The sequence below is a fragment of the Triticum dicoccoides genome, chromosome 5B, assembly GCF_002162155.2.
Source record: "Triticum dicoccoides isolate Atlit2015 ecotype Zavitan chromosome 5B, WEW_v2.0, whole genome shotgun sequence".
In the NCBI taxonomy this organism is placed as follows: Eukaryota; Viridiplantae; Streptophyta; class Magnoliopsida; order Poales; family Poaceae; genus Triticum; species Triticum dicoccoides.
In genome coordinates this window covers 355220476-355245660 of record NC_041389.1, presented here as the reverse complement: position 1 = coordinate 355245660, position 25185 = coordinate 355220476, and the positions used below count along the sequence as shown (strand labels likewise).

The 25185-nt window shown below is 41.0% G+C and overlaps 2 protein-coding genes across 2 annotated transcripts; one reads left to right on the top strand and one right to left on the bottom strand.

The window, feature by feature from the left end:
* Nucleotides 1-15559: 15559 nt before the first annotated feature.
* On the top strand, nucleotides 15560-19316 carry LOC119308952 (probable protein arginine N-methyltransferase 1). Its single transcript, XM_037585093.1, has 9 exons — nucleotides 15560-15866; nucleotides 16798-16808; nucleotides 16947-17102; nucleotides 17666-17729; nucleotides 17824-17966; nucleotides 18137-18224; nucleotides 18345-18460; nucleotides 18566-18716; nucleotides 18811-19316. The coding sequence occupies exons 1-9, from the start codon at nucleotides 15659-15661 to the stop codon at nucleotides 19014-19016; spliced, it is 1143 nt and encodes a 380-aa protein (XP_037440990.1). The 5' UTR covers nucleotides 15560-15658; the 3' UTR covers nucleotides 19017-19316.
* Nucleotides 19317-19803: 487 nt separating this feature from the next.
* On the bottom strand, nucleotides 19804-21799 carry LOC119305504 (syntaxin-71-like). The gene is made up of 9 exons (XM_037582003.1): nucleotides 21612-21799; nucleotides 21373-21498; nucleotides 21078-21228; nucleotides 20679-20770; nucleotides 20505-20573; nucleotides 20364-20408; nucleotides 20196-20258; nucleotides 20024-20100; nucleotides 19804-19933 (listed from the first exon to the last, which is right to left on the bottom strand). Exons 1-9 carry the CDS (start codon nucleotides 21756-21758, stop codon nucleotides 19918-19920), a joined length of 786 nt encoding a protein of 261 aa, XP_037437900.1. The 5' UTR covers nucleotides 21759-21799; the 3' UTR covers nucleotides 19804-19917.
* Nucleotides 21800-25185: the final 3386 nt, after the last annotated feature.

Genomic DNA, 25185 nt, shown 5'->3' with positions numbered 1-25185 from the left:
GGATATATGCATCAGGATCTTTCCAACATGAGGTTCTTGCCAAAGGATAAAATGAAAAAGGGAAAGGTGGTGATCACCTTGACTCTTGCATAAAGTAATAAGACATAAAGTAAAAGATAGGCCCTTCGCAGAGGGAAGCAGAGATTGTCATGCGCTTTTAGGGTTGGATACACAAAATCTTAATGCGAAAGAACGTCACTTTATATTGCCACTTGTGTATGGACCTTTATTATGTAGTTCTTCACTTTTATTGCTTCTGTACCAAGATCGTATAAAGCTTATTTTCTCCGCACCAATAAGTCATGCATATTTAGAGAGCAATTTTTATTGCTTGCATTGATGACAACTTACTTGAAGGATCTTACTCAATCCATAGGTAGATATGGTGGACTCTCATGGCAAAACTGGGTTTAAGGATATTTGGAAGCACAAGTAGTATCTCTACTTGGTGCTAGGAATTTGGCTAGCATGAGGGGGAAAGGCAAGATCGACATGCTAGGAAGATCCATGACAATATACTTTAACTGGAATGCGAGAAAACATAAACCATTATGTTGTCTTCCTTGTCCAACGTCAACTCTTTAGCATGTCATACTTTAATGAGTGCTCACAATCATAAAAGATGTCCAAGATAGTATATTTATATGTGAAAACCTCTCTCTCCTTATTACTTTCTATTAATTGCAACGATGACCAAAACTATGTTTGTCAACTCTCAACAACTTTTAAGCCTCATACTTTCTATATGTGAAGGCATTACTATCCACAAGGTCAATATGAACTCTTTTGTTCTTTTTATTCTTTCTATTTTTATCAAGATCATAGCAAGATAGCAAAAGCCCTGGACTCAACACTAATCTTTATTATAGATAACTCACGGACTCGATTACATAGAGAGATCACAAAGCAAAACTCAAAACTAATTCATACCAAAGCTTAAATCTACTAGATCAAGATACTACTAAAAGGATCGAACTAAGTAAAACGGTAAAGATAGGAGTGTGATGGTGATACGATACCGGGGCACCTCCCCCAAGCTTGGCAGTTGCCAAGGGGAGTGCCCATACCCATGTGATTATGTCCTCGGAGGTGATGAAGGCGGTGCTGATGACGGTGGATAATCGCACATCAAGCGTAAAAGCTCCTCCAACTTGCAGATAATGCCCTTGATCCCGGCGTTATGATCCTTCAACAAAATATTTTCCTGTGTGAGATACTTATTTTGTATGTGAGCTAACTCAATCATCTTTAAAGCTTCAATCTTGGTCGGGGTAAAGAGGTTAGGAAGAGGTTGAGGGATGTCTTCTTCTTTCGCCACCGGAGCTTGATCCTCCATGACCTTCTTGATCCCTTCATCCCTGTTGATCTCCTCCGGCCCTTCTCTTTTCAGCTCTATCTTCAATAGCCAAGCATCCTTGTCTTCATTATTGGAGGAGGGTGACGTCATGATGCTCTAGATCTGTCAGGAAAATAGCTCGAAACAAAGACAGAAGATTTTTGCGTGATACGGTGGTCAAAACTTTCGAGAGATTATATAATAAATTTTTACCGACCAAAATACGCAATGTGCAAGAAAATGGAGTCTGGGAGGCACATGAGGTGTCCACGAGATAGGGGGGAGCGCCCTATAGGGGGGGGGCTCCACCCTCGTGGATGCCTCGTGTCCTTCTCGGACTACTTCCTCTTCCAAAAATTCTTCAATATTCCAAAACGGAGAAAAATTGCCATCAGAACTGTTTTGGAGTCGGTTTACTTACCGTACCACATACCTATTCCTTTTCGGAGTCTGGAACGTTCTGGAAAGTGTCTCTTATGTATTCCTCCGGGGTTACGGTTTCAACAATATTAGTTTCAACATTAATAGGGTTACCTGAGATATAATGTTTGATTCTTTGACCGTTCACCACCCTCGGACTTGTGCCTTCGAAGTTGTTGATTTTTATGGCACCGAAACGATAGACCTCCTCGATAACGTAAGGACCTTCCCATTTAGAGAGAAGTTTTCCTGCAAAAACCCTTAAACGAGAGTTGAATAGCAACACATAATCGCCTACGTTAAATTCTCGCTTTTGTATTCTTTTGTCATGCCATCTTTTAACTTTTTCTTTAAACAGCTTGGCATTCTCATAAGCCCGGGTTCTCCATTCATCAAGTGAGCTAATGTCAAATAACCTCTTCTCACCAGCAAGTTTGAAATCATAGTTGAGCTCTTTAATGGCCCAATATGCCTTATGTTCAAGTTCAAGAGGTAAGTGACAAGCTTTTCCATAAACCATCTTATACGGAGACATACCCATTGGATTTTTATATGCGGTTCTATAGGCCCATAATGCATCATCAAGTTTTTTTGGACCAATTCTTTCTAGATCTATTGACAGTCTTTTGCAAAATTAATTTAAGCTCTCTATTGCTCAACTCTACTTGACCACTAGACTATGGGTGATAAGGAGATGCAATTCTATGATTAACATCATACTTAGCAAGCATTTTACGGAAAGCACCATGAATAAAATGTGAACCACCATCAGTCATAAGGTATCTAGGGACTCCAAACCTCGGAAAAATAACTTCTTTAAGCATCTTAATAGAGGTGTTATGATCAGCACTACTAGTTGGAATAGCTTCTACCCACTTAGTAACGTAATCAACAACAACTAAAATATGTGTATATCCATTAGAGGCAGAAAAAGGTCCCATATAATTAAAGCCCCATACATCAAATGGTTCAATAACAAGAGAATAATTCATAGGCATTTCTTGACGTCTACTAATATTACCAATTCTTTGACATTCATCACAAGACAAGACAAACTTACGAGCATCTTTGAAGAGAGTAGGCCAATAAAAACCGGATTGCAATACCTTATGTGCAGTTCTGTCTCCAGCGTGGTGTCCTCCATATGATTCGGAGTGACACTTGCGTAGGATATGTTCCTGTTCATGCTCAGGTACACAACGTCTAATAACACCATCTACTCCTTCTTTATAAAGGTGTGGGTCATCCCAAAAGTAATGTCTTAAATCATAAACGAACTTTTTCTTTTGCTGGTATGTGAAACTAGGTGGTATAAATTTAGCAACAATGAAATTAGCATAATCAACATACCATGGAGCAGTACGAAAAGCATTAATGACCGCTAATTGTTCATCAGGGAAACTATCATCAATAGGTAGTGGGTCATCAAGAACATTCTCTAGCCTAAACAGGTTATCTGCAACGGGGTTCTCAGCTCCCTTTCTATCAATAATATGTAAATCAAATTCTTGAAGCAAGAGAACCCATCTAATAAGTCTAGGTTTAGCATATTTCTTTTCCATAAGATATTTAATAGCAGCATGATCAGTGTGAATAGTAACTTTAGAATCAACAATGTAAGGTCTGAACTTATCACAAGCAAATACAATTGCTAAGAATTCTTTTTCGGTAGTAGCATAATTTCTTTGGGCAGCATCAAGAGTATTACTAGCATATTGAATAACATTTAATTTCTTATCAACTCTTTGCCCTAGAACAGCACCTGCAGCATAATCACTAGCATCACACATAATTTCAAAGGGTAAATTCCAATCAGGTGGCTGAACAATAGGTGCAGTGATCAAAGCTTTCTTAAGTACTTCAAATGCTTCTACACAATCATCATCAAAGACAAAAGGAATATCTTTTTGCAATAAATTAGTCAGAGGCCTAGATATTTTAGAAAAATCCTTAATGAACCTCCTGTAAAAACCGACATGACCAAGGAAACTTCTTAGACCTTTAATGTCCTTGGGACATGGCATCTTTTCAATAGCATCAACTTTAGCTTTATCAACTTCAATACCTCTTTCAGAAATTTTATGCCCCAAGACAATGCCTTCATTAACCATAAAGTGACACTTTTCCCAATTCAGGACAAGACTAGTGTCTTCACATCTTTGTAAAACTTGATCAAGGTTGCTTAAGCAATCATCAAAAGAGGATCCATAGATGGAGAAGTCATCCATGAATACCTCACAAATCTTTTCACAGAAGTTAGAGAATATAGCCATCATGCATCTTTGAAAGGTAGCAGGTGCATTACATAAACCAAAAGGCATACATCTATAAGCAAATGTACCGAAAGGGCAAGTAAAAGTAGTTTTTGATTGATCTTCCGCTGACACAGGTATTTGAGAGAAACCAGAATAACCATCTAGAAAGCAGAAATGTGTATGTTTAGATAGTCTTTCTAGCATTTGATCAATAAAAGGTAAAGGGTAATGATCTTTCTTAGTAGCTTTATTTAACTTACAGAAATCAATTACCATCCTATAACCTGTAATAATTCTTTGCGAAATCAATTCATCTTTATCATTAGGAACAACAGTAATACCTCCCTTTTTAGGGACACAATGGACATGACTTACCCATTCACTATCAGCAATGGGATAAATTATACCTGCCTCAAGGAGCTTTAGTATCTCCTTTCTTACCACTTCTTTCATCTTAGGGTTTAATCGTCGTTGAGGATCTCTAACTGGTTTGGCATCTTTCTCCACTTTAATTTTGTGTTGGCATAGAGTGGGACTAATGCCCTTAAGATCATCCAGAGTATATCCAATAGCAGCACGATGCTTCTTCAGAGTTTTCAATAATCTTTCCTCTTCCTACTTTGAAAGGTTAGCACTAATAATAACAGGATATATTTTCTTTTCATCAAGATAAGCATATTTAAGATTATCAGGTAATGGTTTTAGCTCAAACACGGGATCACCCTTGGGTGGAGGAGGATCCCCTAGGATTTCAACAGGTAAGTTGTGTTTCAAAATAGGAACCTGCTGAAGGAATACTTCATCTATTTACCTTCTTTCATTCATAAACATATCATTTTCATGGTCTAGCAAATATTGTTCTAGCGGATCAGTAGGAGGCACGACAATAGAAGCAAGACCAATTATTTCATCTTTACTAGGTAACTCTTTATCACGGGGTTGTCTACGAAATTTAGCAAAATTAAACTCATGAGTCATATCATCCAAGTCAATCGTGACAACATCCTTTTCACAATCAATCCTAGCATTAACAGTATTCAAGAAGGGTCTACCAAATATAATGGGACAAAAGTCATCTTGTGGGGAACCAAGAACAAGGAAATCAGCAGGGTATTTAACTTTCCCACACAAGACTTTAACATCTCTAACAATCCCAACTGGTTTAATAGTATCTCTATTGGCAAGCTTAATTGTAACATCAATATCTTCCAACTCAGCGGGTGTAATATCGTGCATAATTTCTTGGTATAAGCAAAAAGGTATTGCACTAGCACTAGCACCCATATCACATAAGCCATGATATCAATGATCTCCTATTTTAACAGAAATAACAGGCATGCCTACAACAAGTCTATGTATCTTAGCATCGGGTCTAACAATATTAACAGTTTCACCACAGAAGTAAATAACATGCCCATCTATATTATCATCTAGGAGATCTTTAACCATAACAATACTAGGTTCAATTTTAATTTGCTCAGGAGGTGTATAAGTTCTAGTATTACTCTTACGAACAACAGTTGAAGCTTTAGCATGATTCTTTATTCTAACAGGAAAATGTGGTTTCTCAACATAAGTAGTAGGAACAACAGGATCATTATAAGTGATAGTATTCTCTTCAACTGTAATAAGTGCAACTACTTTTACTTCAATGGGAGGATTATATTTAAACCACTTCTCCTTAGGGAGATCAACGTGAGCAGCAAAAGATTCACAGAAAGAAGCTACTATCTCAGAGTCAAGTCCATATTTAGCGCTAAATCCAAGAAAAGCATCGGTATCCATAAAAGATTTAACACAATCAAACTTAGGTATTATACCTGACTCCTTACCATTGCCGGAACCCCAATCTTCAGAGTTGCATTTAATTCTTTCCAATAAGTCCCACTTAAATTCAGTAGTCTTCATCATATAAGAACTAGCACAGGAAGTATCGAGCATGGTGCGATCATTGAGAGAAAGCCGAGCATAAATTTTTTGAATAATCATTTCTCTGAGAGCTCATGATTGGGGCATGAATATAACATTGACTTAAGCCTCCCCCAAGCTTGAGCGATGCTTTCTCCTTACCGAGGCCAGAAATTATATATGTAATTAAGATCACGGTGAACAAGATGCATAGGATAGAACTTCTGGTGAAATTCCAACTTCAATCGTTTATAGTTCCAAGATTCCGTATCATCACATAGCCTATACCATGTCAAAGAATCTCCCTTGAAAGATAAAGGGAAGACCTTCCTCTTAACAACATCATCGGGAATACCTGCAAGCTTAAATAATCCACAAACTTCATCCACAAAGATAAGGTGTAAACTGGGATGCAATGTTCCATCTCCTGCAAAGGGATTAGCTAGCAGTTTCTCTATCATACCCGAAGGAATTTCAAAGTAAACATTTTCAGTAGGTTCAGTAGGTTGAGGAGCAACTCTTTGCTCTACTAGTCGGGGCGAAGATACCCCGAACAAGCCCCTCAAAGGATTAGTTTCCATAGTAACAAGTGACAAAAAATTTCAGCACACTATATAAATGTTTCCATACCAAGTTCCACTCACCAAAGGCGCTTCACTCCCCGGCAACGGCGCCAGAAAAGAGTCTTGATGACCCACAAGTATAGGGGATCTATCATAGTCCTTTCGATAAGTAAGAGTGTCTAACCCAACGAGGAGCAGAAGGAAATGACAAGCGGTTTTCAGTAAGGTATTCTCTGCAAGCACTGAAATTGTAGGTAATAGATAGTTTTGTGATAAGATAAATTATAACGGGTAACAAGCAATGAAAGTAAATAAGGTGCAGCAAGGTGGCCCAATCCTTTTTGTAGCAAAGGACAAGTCTGGACAATTTCTTATAATGAGAAAAGCGCTCCCGAGGACACATGGGAATTATCGTCAAGCTAGTTTCATCACGCTCATATGATTCGCGTTCGGTACTTTGATAATTTGATATGTGGGTGGACCGGTGCTTGGGTATTGCCCTTAATTGGACACGCATCCCACTTATGATTAACCCCTATTGCAAGCATCCGCAACTACAAAATAAGTATTAAGGTAAACCTAACCATAGCATGAAACATGTGGATCCAAATCAGCCCCTTACGAAGCAACGCATAAACTAGGGTTTAAGCTTCTATCACTCTAGCAACCCATCATCTACTTATTACTTCCCAATGCCTTCCTCTAGGCCCAAATAATGGTGAAGTGTCATGTAGTCGACGTTCACATAACACCACTAGAGGAGAGACAACATACATCTCATCAAAATATCGAACGAATACCAAATTCACATGACTACTAATAGCAAGACTTCATCCATGTCCTCAGGAACAAATGTACTACTCACAAAGCATATTCATGTTCATAACCAGAGGGGTATTAATATGCATTAAGGATCTGAACATATGATCTTCCACCGAGTAAACCAATTAGCATCAACTACAAGGAGTAATCAACACTACTAGCAACCCACAGGTACCAATTTGTGGTTTTGATACAAGATTGGGTACAAGAGATGAACTAGGGTTTGGAGAGGAGATGGTGCTGGTGAAGATGCTGATGGAGATTGACCCCATCCAGATGAGAGGATCGTTGGTGATGATATGGTGATGATTTCCTACTCCCGGAGGGAAGTGTCCCCGGCAGAACAGCTCTGCCGGAGCCCTAGATTGGTTCCGCCAAGGTTCCGCCTCGTGGCGGCGGAGTTTCGTCCCGTGAGCTTCCTTATAATTTTTTTCCAGGACAAAAGACCTCATATAGGAGAAGTTGGGCGCCCAGTAGGGGGGGGCACCCTCCTGGCCAGGGTGTGGGCCCCCTCAGGTACTTTCTTTGCTCAATAATTTTTATTAAATCCAAAATGACTTTCATGGAGTTGCGGGACTTTTGGAGCTGTGCAGAATAGGTTCCCAATATTTGCTCCTTTTCCAGCTAGAATCCCAGCTGCCGGCATTCCCCCTCTTCATGGTAAACCTTGCAAAATAAGAGAGAATAGCCATAAGTATTGTGACATAACGTGTAATAACAGCCCATAATGAAATAAATATTGATATAAAAGCATGATGCAAAATGGACGTATCAATGATGGTGGTGATGTTGATGAAGACGATCACCGCGGCGATGATTCCCCTCCCGATGGCACTCCGGCGCCACCGAGAGAGAGGAGGAGAGATTCTCCCCCTTGTGCTTTCTCCTCCATGGCCTCCCCTGGATGGGGAGAGGTTTGCCCTCTGGTCCTTGGCCTTCATGGTGATGATGGCCCCTCCGGGATGCTTCTCTATGGCCTCCGATGATGATGGCCTCTTCCGAAAGGGTGCCAGAGAGGGCCTATATTGATTTCTCGTGGCTATAAAGGCTTGCGGCGGCGGAACTTCCGATCTAGGTTATTTCCCGAAGTTTTCTGTATTAATAGGAGAGGTTGGCGTTGATTTCACGTCAGGGGGGTCTTCGGGCTGTCCACGAGGCAGGTGGGCCCGAGGGGGGTGGGCGCACCCCCCATCCTCGTGGGCAGCCCGGGAATCTTTTGGCCCAACTCTTTGACTCCAGGGGCTTCTTTTGGTCCATAAAAAATCATCAAAAATTGGCACATCAATTGAACTCCGTTTGGTTTTCCTTTTCTGTATAACTCAAAAACAAAGAGAAAATAGAAATTGGCGCTGGGCTCTAGGTTAATAGGTTAGTCCCAAAAATCATATAAAATAGCATATAAATGCACATAAAACATCTATGATGGATAACATAATAGCATGAATGCTTCATAAATTATAGATACGTTGGAGACGTACCAGCATCCCCAAGCTTAATTCCTACTCGTCCTCGAGTAGGTAAATGATAAAATAAATAATTTATGAAGTGTGAATGCTAGCAGGTGCACAAGTGATAAATGATAATTTGAATCACCTTTTCTAGCATCATCATATGTCATAACAGTATCTCATCTCATAAATTTTTTCATGATCAAGTAACAAGCTATTCACATGTTAAAGTATAGATCATAAACCTTCTGGAAACTAACAAACTATATTCTCAGTCATCAAACAATTGCAATTCGTCTTATTTTCAGGAAGGGTCTATGTCAGAGCTTTGATTCAGCAAACTCCACATACTCAACTATCATTTAATCTTTCACAATTGCTAACACTCACGTCATATTTATGGGTTCAAAGTTTTAATCAGACACAGAGAAAGATAGGCGCTTATAGATTCGCCTCCCAACCTTTTACCTCAAGGGTAATGTCAACAATAATAGTTCATGATAACTTTCATCCAATTGGATATATATCAGGATCTTTCCAACACAATGTGCTTGCCAAAAGGATAAAATGTAAAAAGAAAAGTTGAAGATCACCATGACTCTTGTATAAAGTATAAGACAAGAATAAAAGATAGGCCTTTCGCAGAGGGAAGCAAAGGTTGTCATGTGCTTTTAAGGTTGGATGCACAAAATCTTAATGCAAAAGAACGTCACTTTATATTGCCTCTTGTGATAGAGACCTTTATTATGCAGTCCGTCACTTTTATTTCTTCCCTATCACAAGTTCGTATGAAGCTTATTTTCTTTTCACTAATAGATCATACATATTTAGAGAGAAATTTTTATTGCATGCACCAATGACAACTTACTTGAAGGATCTTACTCAATCCTTAGGTAGGTATGATGGACTTTCATGGCAAAACTGGTTTAAGGGATGTTTGGAAGCACAAGTAGTATTTCTACTTGGTGCAAAGAATTTGGCTAGCATGAGAGGGAAAGGCAAGCTCGACATGTTGGATGATCCAAGACAATATAACATTTCGGATATAGGAAAACATAACCCATTAAGTTGTCTTCCTTGTCCAACATCAACTTTTTAGCATGTCATATTTTAATGAGTGCTCACAATTACAAAAAAATGTCCAAGATAATATATTTATACGTGAAATCTCTCTTCCTTCAATATTCTTTTATGAATTGTTCAAGTGACCAATTCTGCGTTTGCTAACTTTCAGTGAGTTTACTACCTATACTTATTATGTGTGAAGTCATTACTCCCCATGTTATAAGCATATGAAACGTATATAAATTCAGATTTATGATATTCAATTCATTCAACCATTTACTCATAGGATATACGTGAAGCACGTGAGCAAATGACAAACTACTCCAAAAGATATAAGTGAAGAACACTGAGTAGTCAAATAATTAGCTAGCCATGGGAGGATTCTTTTTTATTCAAGATTTCAGATCCAATGATTTTATTCAAACAATGAGTAAAATTGAAAATACGCTCCAAGCAAAACACATATCATGTGACGAATAAAAATATAGCTCCAAGTAAGGTATACCGATAGTTTTGAAGACGAAAGAGGGGATGCCTTCCGGGGTATCCCCAAGCTTAGGCGCTTGAGTCTTCCTTGAATATTACCTTGGAGTGCCTTGGGCATCCCCAAGCTTAGGGTATTTCCACTCCTTATTCTCCTCATATAGATATCTCACCCAAAGCTTGAAAACTTCAATCACATAAAACTTTACAGAACTTCGTGAGATAGGTTAGTATGATAAAGAGTAAACCATTTACTTTGGTACTGTCAAAGACAAGTTTCATAATTTTTCTCACACAATGCCTACTATACCATATCATTTCTACAATTTATATTGAGAAATACAAGTCATAGAAACTAGAAAACAAGCAAACTATGCAATGAAAATAGAATGTGTTAGAAACAGAACAGTCTGTAATGATCTGAACAACAACCATACTTCTGCTACTCCAAAAATTATGAAATAAATTTGTGGATGTGGGGAATTTATCTACTAATCATCTGCAAAAAGAATCAACCTGAAATCACTCTCCACTAAGAAATGGCATCTATTCTCGTGAGCGCAAAGTTTCTGTTTTTTATGGCAAGATTGCAAAGACTTCACCCATGTCTTCCCAAAGGTCTTACTTGGCACTTTATTGAAACAAAAAGCTATAAAACATGATTACTACAGTAGATTAATCATATAGACACACAAAAACAGTAAGGATAAATATTGGGTTGTCTCCCAACAAGCGCTTTTCTTTAATGCCTTTTAGCTAGGCATGATGATTTCAATGATGCTCACATAAAAGAAAAGAATTGAAACATAAAAAGAGCATCACGAAGAATATGACTAGCACAATTGAATCTAACCCACTTCCTATGCCTAGGGATTTTGTGAACACATAATTTATAGGAACAAGAATCAACTAGCATAGAAAGGCAAAACAAGTATAACTTCAAAACTTTAAGCACATAGAGAGGAAACTTGATATTATCGCAACTCCTACAAGCATATATTTCTTCCTCATAATAATTTTCAGTAGCATCATGAATGAATTCAACAATCATAAAGCATTCTTTTCATGATCTATAAGCATAGAAATTTTACTACTCTCCACATAAGCAAAACTCTTCTCATTCGGAATAGTGGGATCACTAATTCCTAAAGTTGACACTCTTCCAAACCTGCTTTAGATGATAGTATTATTCATACTCCAAAAGATATAAGTAAAGTTCATGGATAATTCTACAATTAATATAGATTAACCAATATCCAAGCTCAAAATATATAAGTGAAGCACACAAAGCATTCTGTAAAACCATACTCAAATGATTTAAGTGAAGCACAAAGAGCAATTCTATAAGATCATACTTAAAAAATTTAAGTTAAGCACATGAAGTATTATATAAATCAATGAAGGAATATCTCATACTAGCATGGTTCTTAAGGAAAAATAAAAACACAAAGGACACAAATCTTGTAAACAAAACAAAACCGAGGTATACCGATATTTGTTGGAAGAAGAAAGAGGGGATGCCTTCCGGGGCATCCCCAAGCTTAGATGCTTGAGTATCCTTTGAAATATTTACTTGGGGTGCCTTGGGCATCCCCAAGCTTTAACTCTTGCCTCTCTTTATTCTTTTCACATCGGTAACTCCTCGTTCTTCAAACACTTCATCCACAAAAACTTACAAAAAATTTGTGAGATCCGTTAGTGTAATAAAGCAAACTACCACTTTAAGGTACTGTAATGAATTTATTATTTATTTATATTGGTGTTAAACCTACTGTATTACAACTTCTCTAAGGTTCATACCCCCCGATACTAGCCATAGATTCATCAAAATAAGCAAACAACACGCGAAAAACAGAATCTGTCAAAAACAGGACAGTCTGTAGTAATCTGGAAGTTTAGTAACTTCTGTAACTCTAACAATTATGAAATAAATATTACAATCTGAATTTTTTACAGAAGTAATATGCAAAAAAAATTAGACATATTTGACCTTCCAATAAAAAATGTAAAATCACGCGTTACAGCCAAAGTTTCTGTTTTTGTTCTGCACAAAGTAAACAAGCAATCTAATCATCCTAAAACCAAAGCTTGGCACATTATTTTTATAATACAATGGATATACACAAGGGGATAATTATTTACAGAGAAACTTCCATGAAAAGTTCTACATTGTTTCCGTGAGCATGAACACAAGTGCTCAAGGTCGACCCTCACTTCTTCAATGCATAACTTTCCAATCACTTCTCTTATTGAAAAATTGTTTAGGCATGAGAGGCAAGTAATTTTTTTTGGTATTTTCATTCTTTAATTTTTTTGTATGTTTCACCCACAACTAAACAGAAACAAAAAGGAAAAACAAAATCTACTTAGTGAAGAAAGCAAACAAGCACACACGAAAATATCAACCCCATGCTATTGCTCCCCGGCAACGACGCCAAAAAAGAGCTTGATAATCCCCAAGTGCAGGGGATCATCGTAGCAATTTCCAAAGGTGGAAGTGATAAGTATGGAGTGTCGAACCCACAAGGAGCTAAAGGTAAGATCAATATTCTCTCAAGTCCTATCTGCCACTGATACGACTCTACGTACACCAAACGTTTGCTTCCAACTAGATATGAGAAATAAAACTACGTTGTGGGTATGAAGAGCATAACTTTGCATGATATCGGAGAACTAAAATATAAAAGTAGGTGCTGTTATCATAAAGTTAGAATATATTACTAAATATTATAAACATCGAGTGTGGAATAATGATGGGTCGGTGTGCGAAATTATCCTAGACAATTGTTAACAAGACCGGTAGTCGTCATTGCAATTTCATGTGAGCGAGAGGCATAAACTAACATACTTTCTCTTCTTGGATCATATGCACTTATGATTGGAACTCTAGCATGCATCCGCAACTACTAGAGATCATTAAGGTAAAACCCAACCATAGCATTAAAGTATCAAGTTCTCTTTATTCCCATACGCCATGTCCCACTTATCCGTGTTTGTGTTTCAGTCACTCATGCAACGCAGACAATAAGTAAACCATGGACATATTGCAACACCCTACAGCGGGAATCCCTCACGCTTGCGCGACACGGAGGGCACCATAGGACAGCACCAAAGTAAAAAATACGACTCATACCAATCTAGATCATCAATCAACCCAAAGACAAAGGATATCTACTCAAAATATCATAGGATGGCAACACATCATTGGATCATAATATGTGGCATAAAGCACCATGTTCAAGTAGGGATTACAATGGGGTGCGGGAGAGTGGACCGCGTAAAAGAGATGAGGATGGTGATGATGATGGTGATGTTGATGAAGACGATCACCGCGGCGATGATTCCTCTCCCGATGGCACTCTAGCGCCACCGAGAGAGAGGAGGAGAGATTCTCCCCCTTGTGCTTGCTCCTCCATGGCATCCCCCCCTGGATGGGGAGAGGTTCCCCCTCTGGTCCTTGGCCTTCATGGCGATGATGGCCCCTCCGGGATCCTTCTCCATGGCCTCCGGTGATGATGGCGCCCTCCGGCAGGGTGCCAGAGAGGGCCTAGATTGATTTCTCGTGCCTACAGAGGCTTGCGGCGGCGGAACTTTCGATCTAGGTTATTTCCTGAAGGTTTCTGTATTTATAGGAGAGGTTGGCGTTGATTTCACGTCAGGGGGGTCTCCGGACTGTCCACGAGGCAGGGGGCGCGCCCCAGGGGGTGGGCGCACCCCCATCCTCGTGGGCAGCCCGGGACTCTTCTGGCCCAACTCTTTCACTCCAGGGGCTTCTTTTGGTCCACAAAAATCATCAAAAATTGGCACGTCAATTGGACTCCGTTTGGTATTCCTTTTCTGTAAAACTCAAAAACAAAGAGAAAACAGAAACTGGCACTGGGCTCTAGGTTAATAGGTTAGTCCCAAAAATCATATAAAACAGCATATAAATGCATATAAAATATCTACGATGGATAATATAATAGCATGAATGCTTCATAAATTATAGATACGTTGGAGACATATCAATATCAACGTTGTTAATCGGTCACCACTCCTGAATAAGATTGAAAATGCTGAACTACCACCGGTGCAGTTTGTAGCAAATTGCCATACATATAACTATGGCTAATATCTTGCGGATGGCATCTACCCAAAGTGGCAAACATTTGTGAAGCCGTCGAAAAAATCGGAAGGTAAGAAAAATCTTGATTTTCACAATGCTCAGGCGGCGGCTAGGAAAGATATGGAGAGAGCTTTTGGGATTTTGCAAGCCATTTTGCCATCGTGGAGAGGACCGGCTAGATTTTGAAATAAAAAAATGCTTTGGTACATCATGCAAGCTTGTGTGATCATGCACAACATGATCATCGAGAATGAGCGTGACCAAGATTTAGACTACTCTTAGTATGAGCTCCGAGGACATCCTGTGCGAGTGCGGCAGAGGGGTGCAAGGGTGGCCCGATTTGTTGCCTCCTATCATTGCCATTTGACGTGACGAAACGCACGATGATCTTCAGAAGAATCTCATCAAGGAGTGGTGGGCATGGAATGGCCGACATAGAGCATCATTATTTGTTTGTTTGATGTTGTATTGTTGAATTATTTGTTGTATTGCAAGATAAACTATTTGTTTGAGTTGTAATAATAAAATTAAACCATTTATTGTTGATTTATTTTGTTTGTGTTTGATTCTCTTGATTGTGTTTGGAGTGCAATGTTGTTTGCGTTGAGCGCGCACAGTTTTTTTGCAGCGGCTGCTGGAGCGGATCACACGCGCTATACTTTGCAGCAGCCACTGGAGCAAGCGCCCCTCGCCACGCAAAAACTCACGACTCCGGCGCTGTAAACGTTTTTTTAGCGCGCCGAGCGTTGTGTGGCTGTTGGAGATGCTCTTAGAGCATATGTAGATGTGCTTTACCGAACTGTAACCTACTCCCTCCGTTTTTAAATATTTGTCTTTCTAGAAATTTCAACAAGTGATTACATAAGGAGCAAAATAAATGAATCCACACTCTAAAATATATCTATATACATCCGTATATGATAGTCCATTTAAAATCTTTATTAAAAAGACAAATACTTATAAACGGAGTGAGTATTTTCCAAATATGCACCACAAAGTATAGTCGCCGACGGCAACAATTTTGCCGAATTTGTGTGGAGTCCGACTCTGACCCCTTGTGCAGTTGGAGCCACACAAGGCGGAGTCAGCACGCCGTTGCCACGCCGGACTGAGATATTTACGCCGATATAAAACCTCCGCGTTCCCGTCCCTCCCTCCCCTCCCAAAACCCTAGCCTAGCCCAGCCTCCCCTGCTTTGCGGCGCGCCAGAGCGAGCGAGCAAGCCAGCCAAAAACCCACCAGCGCCGGGCGAGATGGATCGGCGCAAGGGCAGCGGCAGCCGCGACGCCAACGGCGGCCTCGCGGAGGCGACGGCGTCCAGGCTCAGGTTCGAGGACGCCGACGAGGTGGCCGAGGAGGTCGGGATGGAGGTGGAGGAGAGCCCCGCCGCGCCCGGGGAGGAGGTCATCGGCAACGACAAGACCAGCGCCGACTACTACTTCGACTCCTACTCCCACTTCGGTACGCGCGCTCGCTCCGAATCGAGAACACACGCCGTTTCCCCGTGGATTTCTGTTATAGCCCGCGGCATTGGGGATTTTTTTTCCCAATCTTTGATTGACTAGTTTATGGGAGAGCATGAGGTGTTGTACCGTCCGGTTGTATTGGCGACAATATTGGTGCCAAAGATTGATCTTTTGCAGGTCTAGTGCAGCATGCGAAATAATTAGTGTACCTGAACTGTAGGAGTTCCCTCAGTTGGATCAAAAATTAATTCTCACCCTATAAACGTGATGATTGGTGAAAATGAGATTGTTTTATTGGCAATAGCTCTGGTGGATTATAGGCTGTTTTGGTTCTTGCTTTTGTTGATCCACCAGATATTTGATGGTGTCATTTTTAATTTGACCATAGGTTGTTGCTCTGCTGAATGAAAATTTGACCTTTAGTTAAGCTGCGTTCACTAGTTGGAATTTTTGAAAACCTGTAGTTGCTTGTTTTCGTCTGGTGGTAAAAGTTGGTGATCCTTACTACTTGTGTTCTTTCATGTGCTTATTATTGTTAGGTGCTGTATTAGTTACCTTTTGTCCCCATGTTCACTGCCTAGTTGTTTGGTGCTAAATTTTTTATGCTGTGTTTTAGTGTGACATTGTATGGAAAAGGGCCATTTTCTTGTTCTGTTTAATAGTCTAGCCATGTTCTAGTGTCAGGATGGTGGTCTTTTGAAGTCTTGCTCTTTTATTGGTGGTTTTATCATGTTTATGCTGTTTCGCACTGGCAAACATCATTAGCATCGAAGTATATAGTTCCTGAGTTCCTTACTGGATTGAGTGTATCACTTATTATTTTATTATGTCATATGTGTTACTTCCATGAACTGTCTAAAATGTAGTGTCTGTTTTGCAATAGTTTATTTTGTACTTATACTTTACCCTTGGTGTTTGTTTTGCAGGGATTCATGAAGTAAGCAGTTCTGAATGAAACACTACCCCCCCTTCTCTCTCGCAATTTTTCATCGTTGTATAATAGTCCTTGTTTTACTCTTTAGATGCGCCGACCAAATATGTGTGGTGCCAATTATTTTCCATGTATTGGTTGCAGGAAATGCTAAAAGATGTTGTTCGGACAAGATCATATCAAAATGTTATCACCCAGAATAACTTTCTTTTCAAGGACAAAATAGTCCTTGATGTTGGTGCTGGGACCGGTATCCTATCACTTTTTTGTGCAAAGGCAGGAGCTAAGCATGTCTATGCGGTCAGTGTACTAAATTCATGTTTTCAATTCAAGTCTACAATGGTGATTTAGTTATCCAAAGCTATTGTAATGAATGCCCTTTATTTGAATAAACTGGTATATTGGCTGAAGCACTTGTCTTCCATACAGTTGTGTGTACCCAACTATCTATGATCTGAATGAAATAGTTAGCTTTGCCTACTCATATATTCTAGTACCATGAAAATAATGTAAAAAACATGTCTCTGGTAATGAAGAGCCAGAAAATATTGACCAACCTATGTTTATCCTACTGTTGCCTTGCATTTCTGTTTCCTTGGGTACGTATTACAATAGATAGCACACCAAGCCCCTGACGCCCCACCCACACATGCGCACAAAAAAAGAAGGACAAAAATGAAGCACACAAAGTGATTGTCTATGTTGTCCTGTGAAGTTTGGGATTTCAGATATTCCTTAGTTTGAGGTGCAGGGGATTATTTTTGTCATTTTACTCTGGCCGAATGAACACTTCCTGTCACTTGTTACTATGCTTCTAATCTTCTTTCATTTTCCTAACATAGAGTTGTTCTTTTCATTTACAGATTGAATGCTCACAGATGGCGGACATGGCAAAGGAAATTGTGAAAACAAATGGATTTTCTGAAGGTGATTTCCTGTCATTTTACTATCTATTCTATGATAGTTCTTATAGCATGTTAATCTCTTGTTGTGATATACTTACATTTTGCTTCCGTTGCAGTCATTACGGTAATAAAAGGGAAAGTTGAAGAAATTGAGCTTCCTGTCCCAAAAGTAGATGTCATAATCTCTGAATGGATGGGTTATTTCCTCCTGTTTGAGAATATGTTGGACACTGTTCTTTTTGCACGTGATAAATGGCTGGTAAGTGACCCTTCAGAGGGTTCAAGTGTTTACATTTCCTTCTTTGTTATTTCTTTTAACTTGGTACTCCAAGAGGGAACGTTGATTGAATATTCGGACCTGCTGTTTTGTACTGGAACTTTGTTGGATTGTAGCTTATATTACTTTTTGTTATTATTGCTTCTATGTAGGCTGATGATGGTGTTGTCCTGCCAGACAAAGCCTCTTTACATCTTACTGCAATTGAAGATGCAGAATACAAGGAGGACAAAATTGAATGTAAGTATGGTGGTGCATGGTGCACTGGAGTATCTGCATATGAGTTTCATGCAGCATGTGTTCAGAAGTTTTCCTGAACTCATATTTATTCTCTAATGGCGTTATTTTTTACCCTTGCAGTTTGGAATAATGTGTATGGCTTTGATATGAGCTGTATTAAGAAACAGGCAATGATGGAGCCACTTGTAGATACTGTGGATCAAAATCAGATCGTCACTAACTGTCAGTTACTGAAGGTAATGGCGTACTTCTCAACCAAGTTATCTTTTGTTTTTGTGTTATATCTGTTCAATTGGCAGATTGGATTAAATCCTTTTGTCTATTTGATATGCGTGTTTCAGACGATGGATATTTCCAAGATGTCATCTGGGGATGCATCATTTACTGTGCCGTTCAAATTGGTAGCAGAGCGTAATGACTTCATCCATGCTCTTGTTGCTTACTTTAACGTGTCATTCACCAAATGCCATAAGCTGATGGGCTTCTCGACAGGTTTGTCTGTCCTCACCTTTTATCATCCAAAGTATAGCTCCTTTCTTCAAGCAATCCGGTAGTGATGAATGTACACACAATTTACTGTTTGCAGGGCCCAGATCAAAGTCCACTCACTGGAAGCAGACTGTTCTGTATCTCGAGGATGTGGTAACTATCTGTGAGGGAGAGACTCTGTCGGGCAGCATGACAGTTGCAAACAACAAAAAGAACCCTCGGGACATCGACATTACGCTGAAATACGCCATAAACGGCAATAGGTGCAAGGTGTCCAGAACACAACACTACAAGATGCGGTGACCAACACGAGGAACTCAGCTGCCGTGCAGTCCACTCAATTTTGGTCGACTGAGTATCTTGTGTTTCGCAAAATTTGATGCTTGTTCCCTGGTCTTGTATTTTAACATGCGCTTGTCAGGCACCTAGGCAACAAAGTAGAAAGTAGAGTTTGACTGGCATGTTAATGTAGTTTGATTCATTGCAAATCTATGTTGTGTCCGTGGCACAGGGATTTTGGGAAGTTGTTGTACACGACTGTGTCAAAAATGAATCCATAATAGATCACAACCCTCGCAATTTATGGGTTGATATCTTCTGCTACTGTGGTCTTCTGTTATGTCTTTTTTGTGTGTATCGCCATTATTTTTACTGCCTGAGCATATATTCCTTTGCTAACTCCATCCGCTCGGAATTACTTGAACTAAAATACATCTACATACATCCATTTCAATGACAAGTATTTTCGGACGGAGGGAGTACAATGCAGATCTTTTGCATACATCCATTTCAATGACAAGTATTTTCGGACGGAGGGAGTACAATGCAGATCTTTTGCGTGCAAAACAGGATAATAAGATATTTTTTTGAGCTACACACAAAAAATGTCATAGTGTCGAAAAAATGTCTTATATTATGGGACGGAGGGAGTACTTAGGCCCTGTTCGGTAGTCGCCCGCTCCTGGAATCTGCAGAGCGGGGGAAGTGCAGCTCCGCCGTTTTAAACTATAGCTCCGCCAACTCCGCTCCCGGAGTTGTGGAGCGGAGTTGTCGTTTGCAAAAGTAATAATGATCTTTTCAGGCATGCCTAGGAACAATGCCGAAAATGCATGGCAACTTTAACAATAAGCAGAGTAGTCTTACAACACATAATTTTACTCTAACAGAGCATGCTAAATTGCTGATGCCACCATGTTACGAAGATTCACTGCGCGAGTACGCTGCATAATAAGAGAGGTTTGAGATTGTGAGATGAAAACTGGCAAGCAGATTGGCTTGGAGCATAATCAGTAGGGTTGGCGAGTGCTTACTTGTAGAGGTAAGCACCAATGCCAAGAATGATGCATATCAGTATGATATCAACTGTGAAGTTCCTTGTCGATCGAATCTGCACAACACCCAGATCCAGATTTTGATTTGTCAGCAGAACAAAAGAATGAAAGTTGTTCTTCATCAGGGATCTAAGGGAGCAACAAAGCCAACCTGGTTGACTATCTCTTTAAGCCTGACGTTGGTCTTTCTTAGTTCTGTGTTAGCCTTGTCGACCTGCAGAAAATACCATGCATATCAGCCAGTTTTCATCTATGGAAAAGACAGAAGGATGGACCAGAAAGCATTTTTTTTGTTACAAGAGCAGAATGGGGTCAAAACCTTTCTGTCAATTTCGTCCATGAGAGGGACCTGCCTGTCCAGTTCCTGCAGAATTACGTCATCAAGAGTCAATTGTAGCTCAAGAGTCAATTCAGCTTGGGTTATTATGCATGCCACTTGATGCATTTGCAGCTGACTGACCTCACCAATGTCCTCTGCCAGGTTTTTCAGCGTGTCCAGGCCTTCAGAAATGAGGTCCAGCCCTTCATCCTGCGCATCACATCACATTTAGAAAGGTAAATTCAGGGTTTTCGAAAGTCGACTGCTAGCAGTTTACAGAAATTGATTTAATGGGCACGAGGCCAAAATTGTTGCCTGTTTGATCCGGAGCATCTCGAACTCCATTCGAAAAGCCTCCGATTCCTCGCTGGTCTGGAAGTAGCCCTCGTCCAAAGTTTCAGCTGCAACTGGTTGAAAGTTGAAACACGAGAAACATGGTTGGTTCCAACTCTGAAAGAGAACCAAATCCTTGTGTTTTTCTTTACATGCGATATGCACCTTTTAATATATCCCCTAAAATCAGAGGGATTCTATCGTCACGCTAGATACTACAGTTTTTTCACGAGGAATGATATGCAATGCAGACTGAAGAATGTGTTGCTGTACACTGGTACTAACTGAAGAATGCACCGGAACATGAGAGGCAAGTCTGAACACAATTTCAGTAGCTGAGATGATAATTGATACTTTGCAGATGAAAGAAAAAAGGGAAACCTGAAGAGTCAAACTTGATCCCCGGCCGAGCGTTCCCGCCGCCGTTCTGATCCGCCGCGCCGCCACCGTCGGGGATCGACTGGATCCTCTGATGCAATGCCGAGACCAGATCAGGCCGCAGCGCCATCTCCTCCCGCGACACCCCTTTCATCTGTGCATGCATGTTCAATCGTTCAGACATTCGTACTTGTATCGGAAACTCATCGGGATGATCTATCAATTTCGAGAAGAAAACTATGGAGACGAGCTCGGATCGAGTTGATGGCGTGTAAATGTGATCGATTGTTTTTGTCACCTTCTTGCCGGCTAGCTTCTGGAGCTTGGCCACTTCCTCCAGGAGCCGCGCCTTGGTGCGCCGCACGCCGGCGTTGAGGGTCACCGCCGCCGCCCGGTTCGTCTCCCTCGCGGCCCGCTCCGACTTCTGAATTCAATCACAGTTTGACATGAACCGTGAGCGCGGCATTTCAGGCAGGATCAAGGATCAAGGAAGGCCGCATGCAGCTAGCAACGCGAGGAGGCGGCGGGGAACGGGACCTCGATGGCTTCGTCGATCACGGCGTCCATGTCGGCGTAGAGCCGCGAGAAGGGGTCGGCGGCGTCATTCCGGTGCTTGTCGGCGTCGTACCTCTCGTACTTCTTGCAGATGGCGTCCACCCGGGTCAGCACGTCGATCATGCTCATCTTGCCGTCCTCCCCGTGATCGCCGGTGCGCAATGCCGCATCCGGAGGGGCGGCCTCTCGTCGACCGGCGCGCCGCCGCTACGGCGGTGGTCAGTTAGTACGGCGAATCAGTGGTAAACCACGCCGGACAGGAGAAAAGGAAGAGAAGGGAATGGACGAGGTCAGGAGGAGCCTCCGTCTTGTTGTGGAATGGTTTGGGGGATATCTCGCTGGTTGTTAGTCTGTTGGTTACCCGCGAAACCCCCGGCCGGCGTTTGGTTATTCATTTTTATTTTTGTAAAATCATTTAGGAAATTGTTATTTGAGCATTTACTGTGAACTCAGTCTATGTTTCTTTCGCTCGCAGTTAGTCTGAAACTGCTTTGCCACATCATTTCTTTGTTGCATCTGAAAGAGAGATGTATCATGAAAGCTGATCTTCTATAGAAATGTCCTTCGACAGACAATTCTGGTTACTACGTTTTTATATAAATGTGTGCATCAAAACATTGATAAATGTCCGCACAGTGCGGTCCAAACACTTTGTGTCATCCAACGCCATGCATTAACGTCCGCGGACCGGTCAATACGTCTAAATTCCTACAAACCGGAAGCAAAACTGGGAGGTTTGCGGACAACCGCCACATAGGAGTCCGACACCCACAAGTACCCACAAAAAAAACCCATCTAGAGCCTTGCTTCGCTCTGCCCCCCCTCCTCTGTATCTGTGTAGTCCAAGAATGTCGTCGCCGCTGTACCACCCACTCTACCACCCAGGCGTTGCTGGACCTTCGCCGCTCCATCCGGCGCCAACCTGGAGTTGCCTACGCCTCCTTTTAGCCCCTGGTCCGACGATGCTTAGGTACCCTCCGCCCCTGCACATTGTCAGCCATGGTGGACACCACACCTGACAAGTGTTCGGCCAAATGCCACATCCAAATTTGTTGACATTTTTTATTCAGTTGCAGAGTACTTCTACGCCGAGTTCATTTATATGTCCTCGTCAAATGAAGAAGAATATGAGGATGAAATGACGATGATGTATCTGGTTATTGAAGATGCCCAACATGCGGAGTAGCATGTTTTCAGTTTCAAGGGGTCAATCACGGGACATCGAGTGCTGAATCGGTATAAGGCACAAGGCATATGATGATGATGGACATCTACTTCGTCCCTGATGCACTATTAGAGTCCTATTTCGGTCGTCAATTTTGGATGAGCCGAATTATATATGTTCAATCGCCTCTACAATGGTTTTCGGGCCTATGATGATTATTTTATCTTGAAGAAGGTGAAGGAAATATGTCCTAGAGGCAATAATAAAATTATTATTTATATTTTCTTATATCATGATAAATATTTATTATTCATGCTACAGTTGTATTACCCGGAAATTTGATACATGTGTGGATACATAGATAAAACACCGTGTCTCTAGTAAGCCTCTACTAGACTAGCTCGTTGATCAAAGATGGTTAAGTTTCCTAACCGTAGACATGTGTTGTCATTTGATTAACGGGATCACATCATTAGGAGAATGATGTGATGGACAAGACCCATCTGTTAGCTTAGCATAATGATCATTAAATTTTATTGCCAATGCTTTCTTCATGACATATACATATTCCTTTGACTATGAGACTATGCAACTTCCGGATACCGGAGTAATACCTTGTGTGCTATCAAACATTACAACGTAACCGGTGAAGGAAATATGCCCTAGAGGCAATAATAAAATTATTATTTATTTCCTTATATCATGATAAATATTTATTATTCATGCTAGAATTGTATTAATTGGAAACTTGGTACATGTGTGAATACATAGACAAAACAGAGTGTCCTTAGTATGCCTCTACTTGACTAGCTCGTTAATCAAAGATGGTTAAGTTTCCTGACCATAGACATGTGTTGTCATTTGATAAACGTGATCACATCATTAGAGAATGATGTGATGGACAAGACCCATCCGTTAGCTTAACATTATGATTGTTTAGTTTTATTGCTATTGCTTTCTTCATGACTTATACATATTCCTCTAACTATGAGATTATGCAACTCCCGAATATCGGAGGAACACTTTGTGTGCTATCAAATATCACAACGTAATTGGGTGATTATAAAGATACTCTACAGGTGTCTCCGAAAGTGTTTGTTGAGTTGGCATAGATCAAGATTAGGATTTGTCACTCTGTGTATCGGAGAGGTATCTTTGGGCCCTCTCGGTAATGCACATCACAATAAGCCTTCCAAGCAATATGACTAATGAGTTAGTTACGGGATGATGCATTACGAAACGAGTAAAAGAGACTTGCCGGTAACGAGATTGAACTAGGTATGATCATACCGATGATCGAATCTCGGGCAAGTAACATACCAATGACAAAGGGAATAACGTATGTTGTTATGCGGTTTGACCGATAAAGATCTTCGTAGAATATGTAGGAGTCAATATGAGCATCCAGGTTCCGCTATTGGTTATTGACCGCAGATGTGTCTCGGTCATGTTTACATAGTTCTCGAACCCGTAGGGTCCGCACGCTTAACGTTCGATGACGATTTGTATTATGAGATATGTGTTTTGGTGACCGAAGTTTGTTCAGAGTCCAGGATGAGATCACAGACACGACGAGGAGTCTCAAAATGGTCGAGAGGTAAAGATTGATATATTCGAAGACTACATTCGGACACCAGAATGGTTTCGGGAAGTATCGGATAAGTTTCGGAGTACCAGGAGGTTACCGGAACCCCCCGGGGGACTATTGGGCCTTCATGGGCCCTAGTGAAGAGAGGAGGCACGCGGCCAGGTGGAGGCGCACACCCTCCAATCCCAAACCGAATTGGACTAGGGGTGGGGGGCGTGGCCCCCCTTTCCTTCTTCTCCTCCACCTCTTTCCCCTTCCCCCTTCTCCGAAAAAGGAAAGGAAGTCCAACTAGGATTGGGAGTCCTAGTTGGACTCCCCCCTTTGGTGGGCCCCCTTAGCCGACTGCCTCCTCCCCTCCTCCTTTACATATGGGGGCGGGTGATACGTCTCCAACGTATCTATAATTTATGAAGCATTCATGCTATTTTATTATCTGTTTTGAATGTTTATGGGCTTTATTATACACTTTTATATTACTTTTGGGACTAACCAATTAACCGGAGGCCCAACCCATATTGCTGTTTTATTGCCTATTTCAGTGTTTCGAAGAAAATGAATATCAAACGGAGTCCAAACGAAATGAAACCTTCGGGAGCGTGATTTTTGGAACGAACGTGATCCGGGAGACTTGGAGTTGAAGTAAAGGAAGCTTCGAGGTGGCCACGAGGGTGGGGGGCGCCCCTCCTACTGGGCGCGCCCCCTGTCTCATGGGCCCCTCGAGGCTCCCCCGTCCGACTTCTTTCGCCTATATATTCCCATATAACCTAAAAACATCGAAGCGAACAATAGGTCGGGAGTTCCGC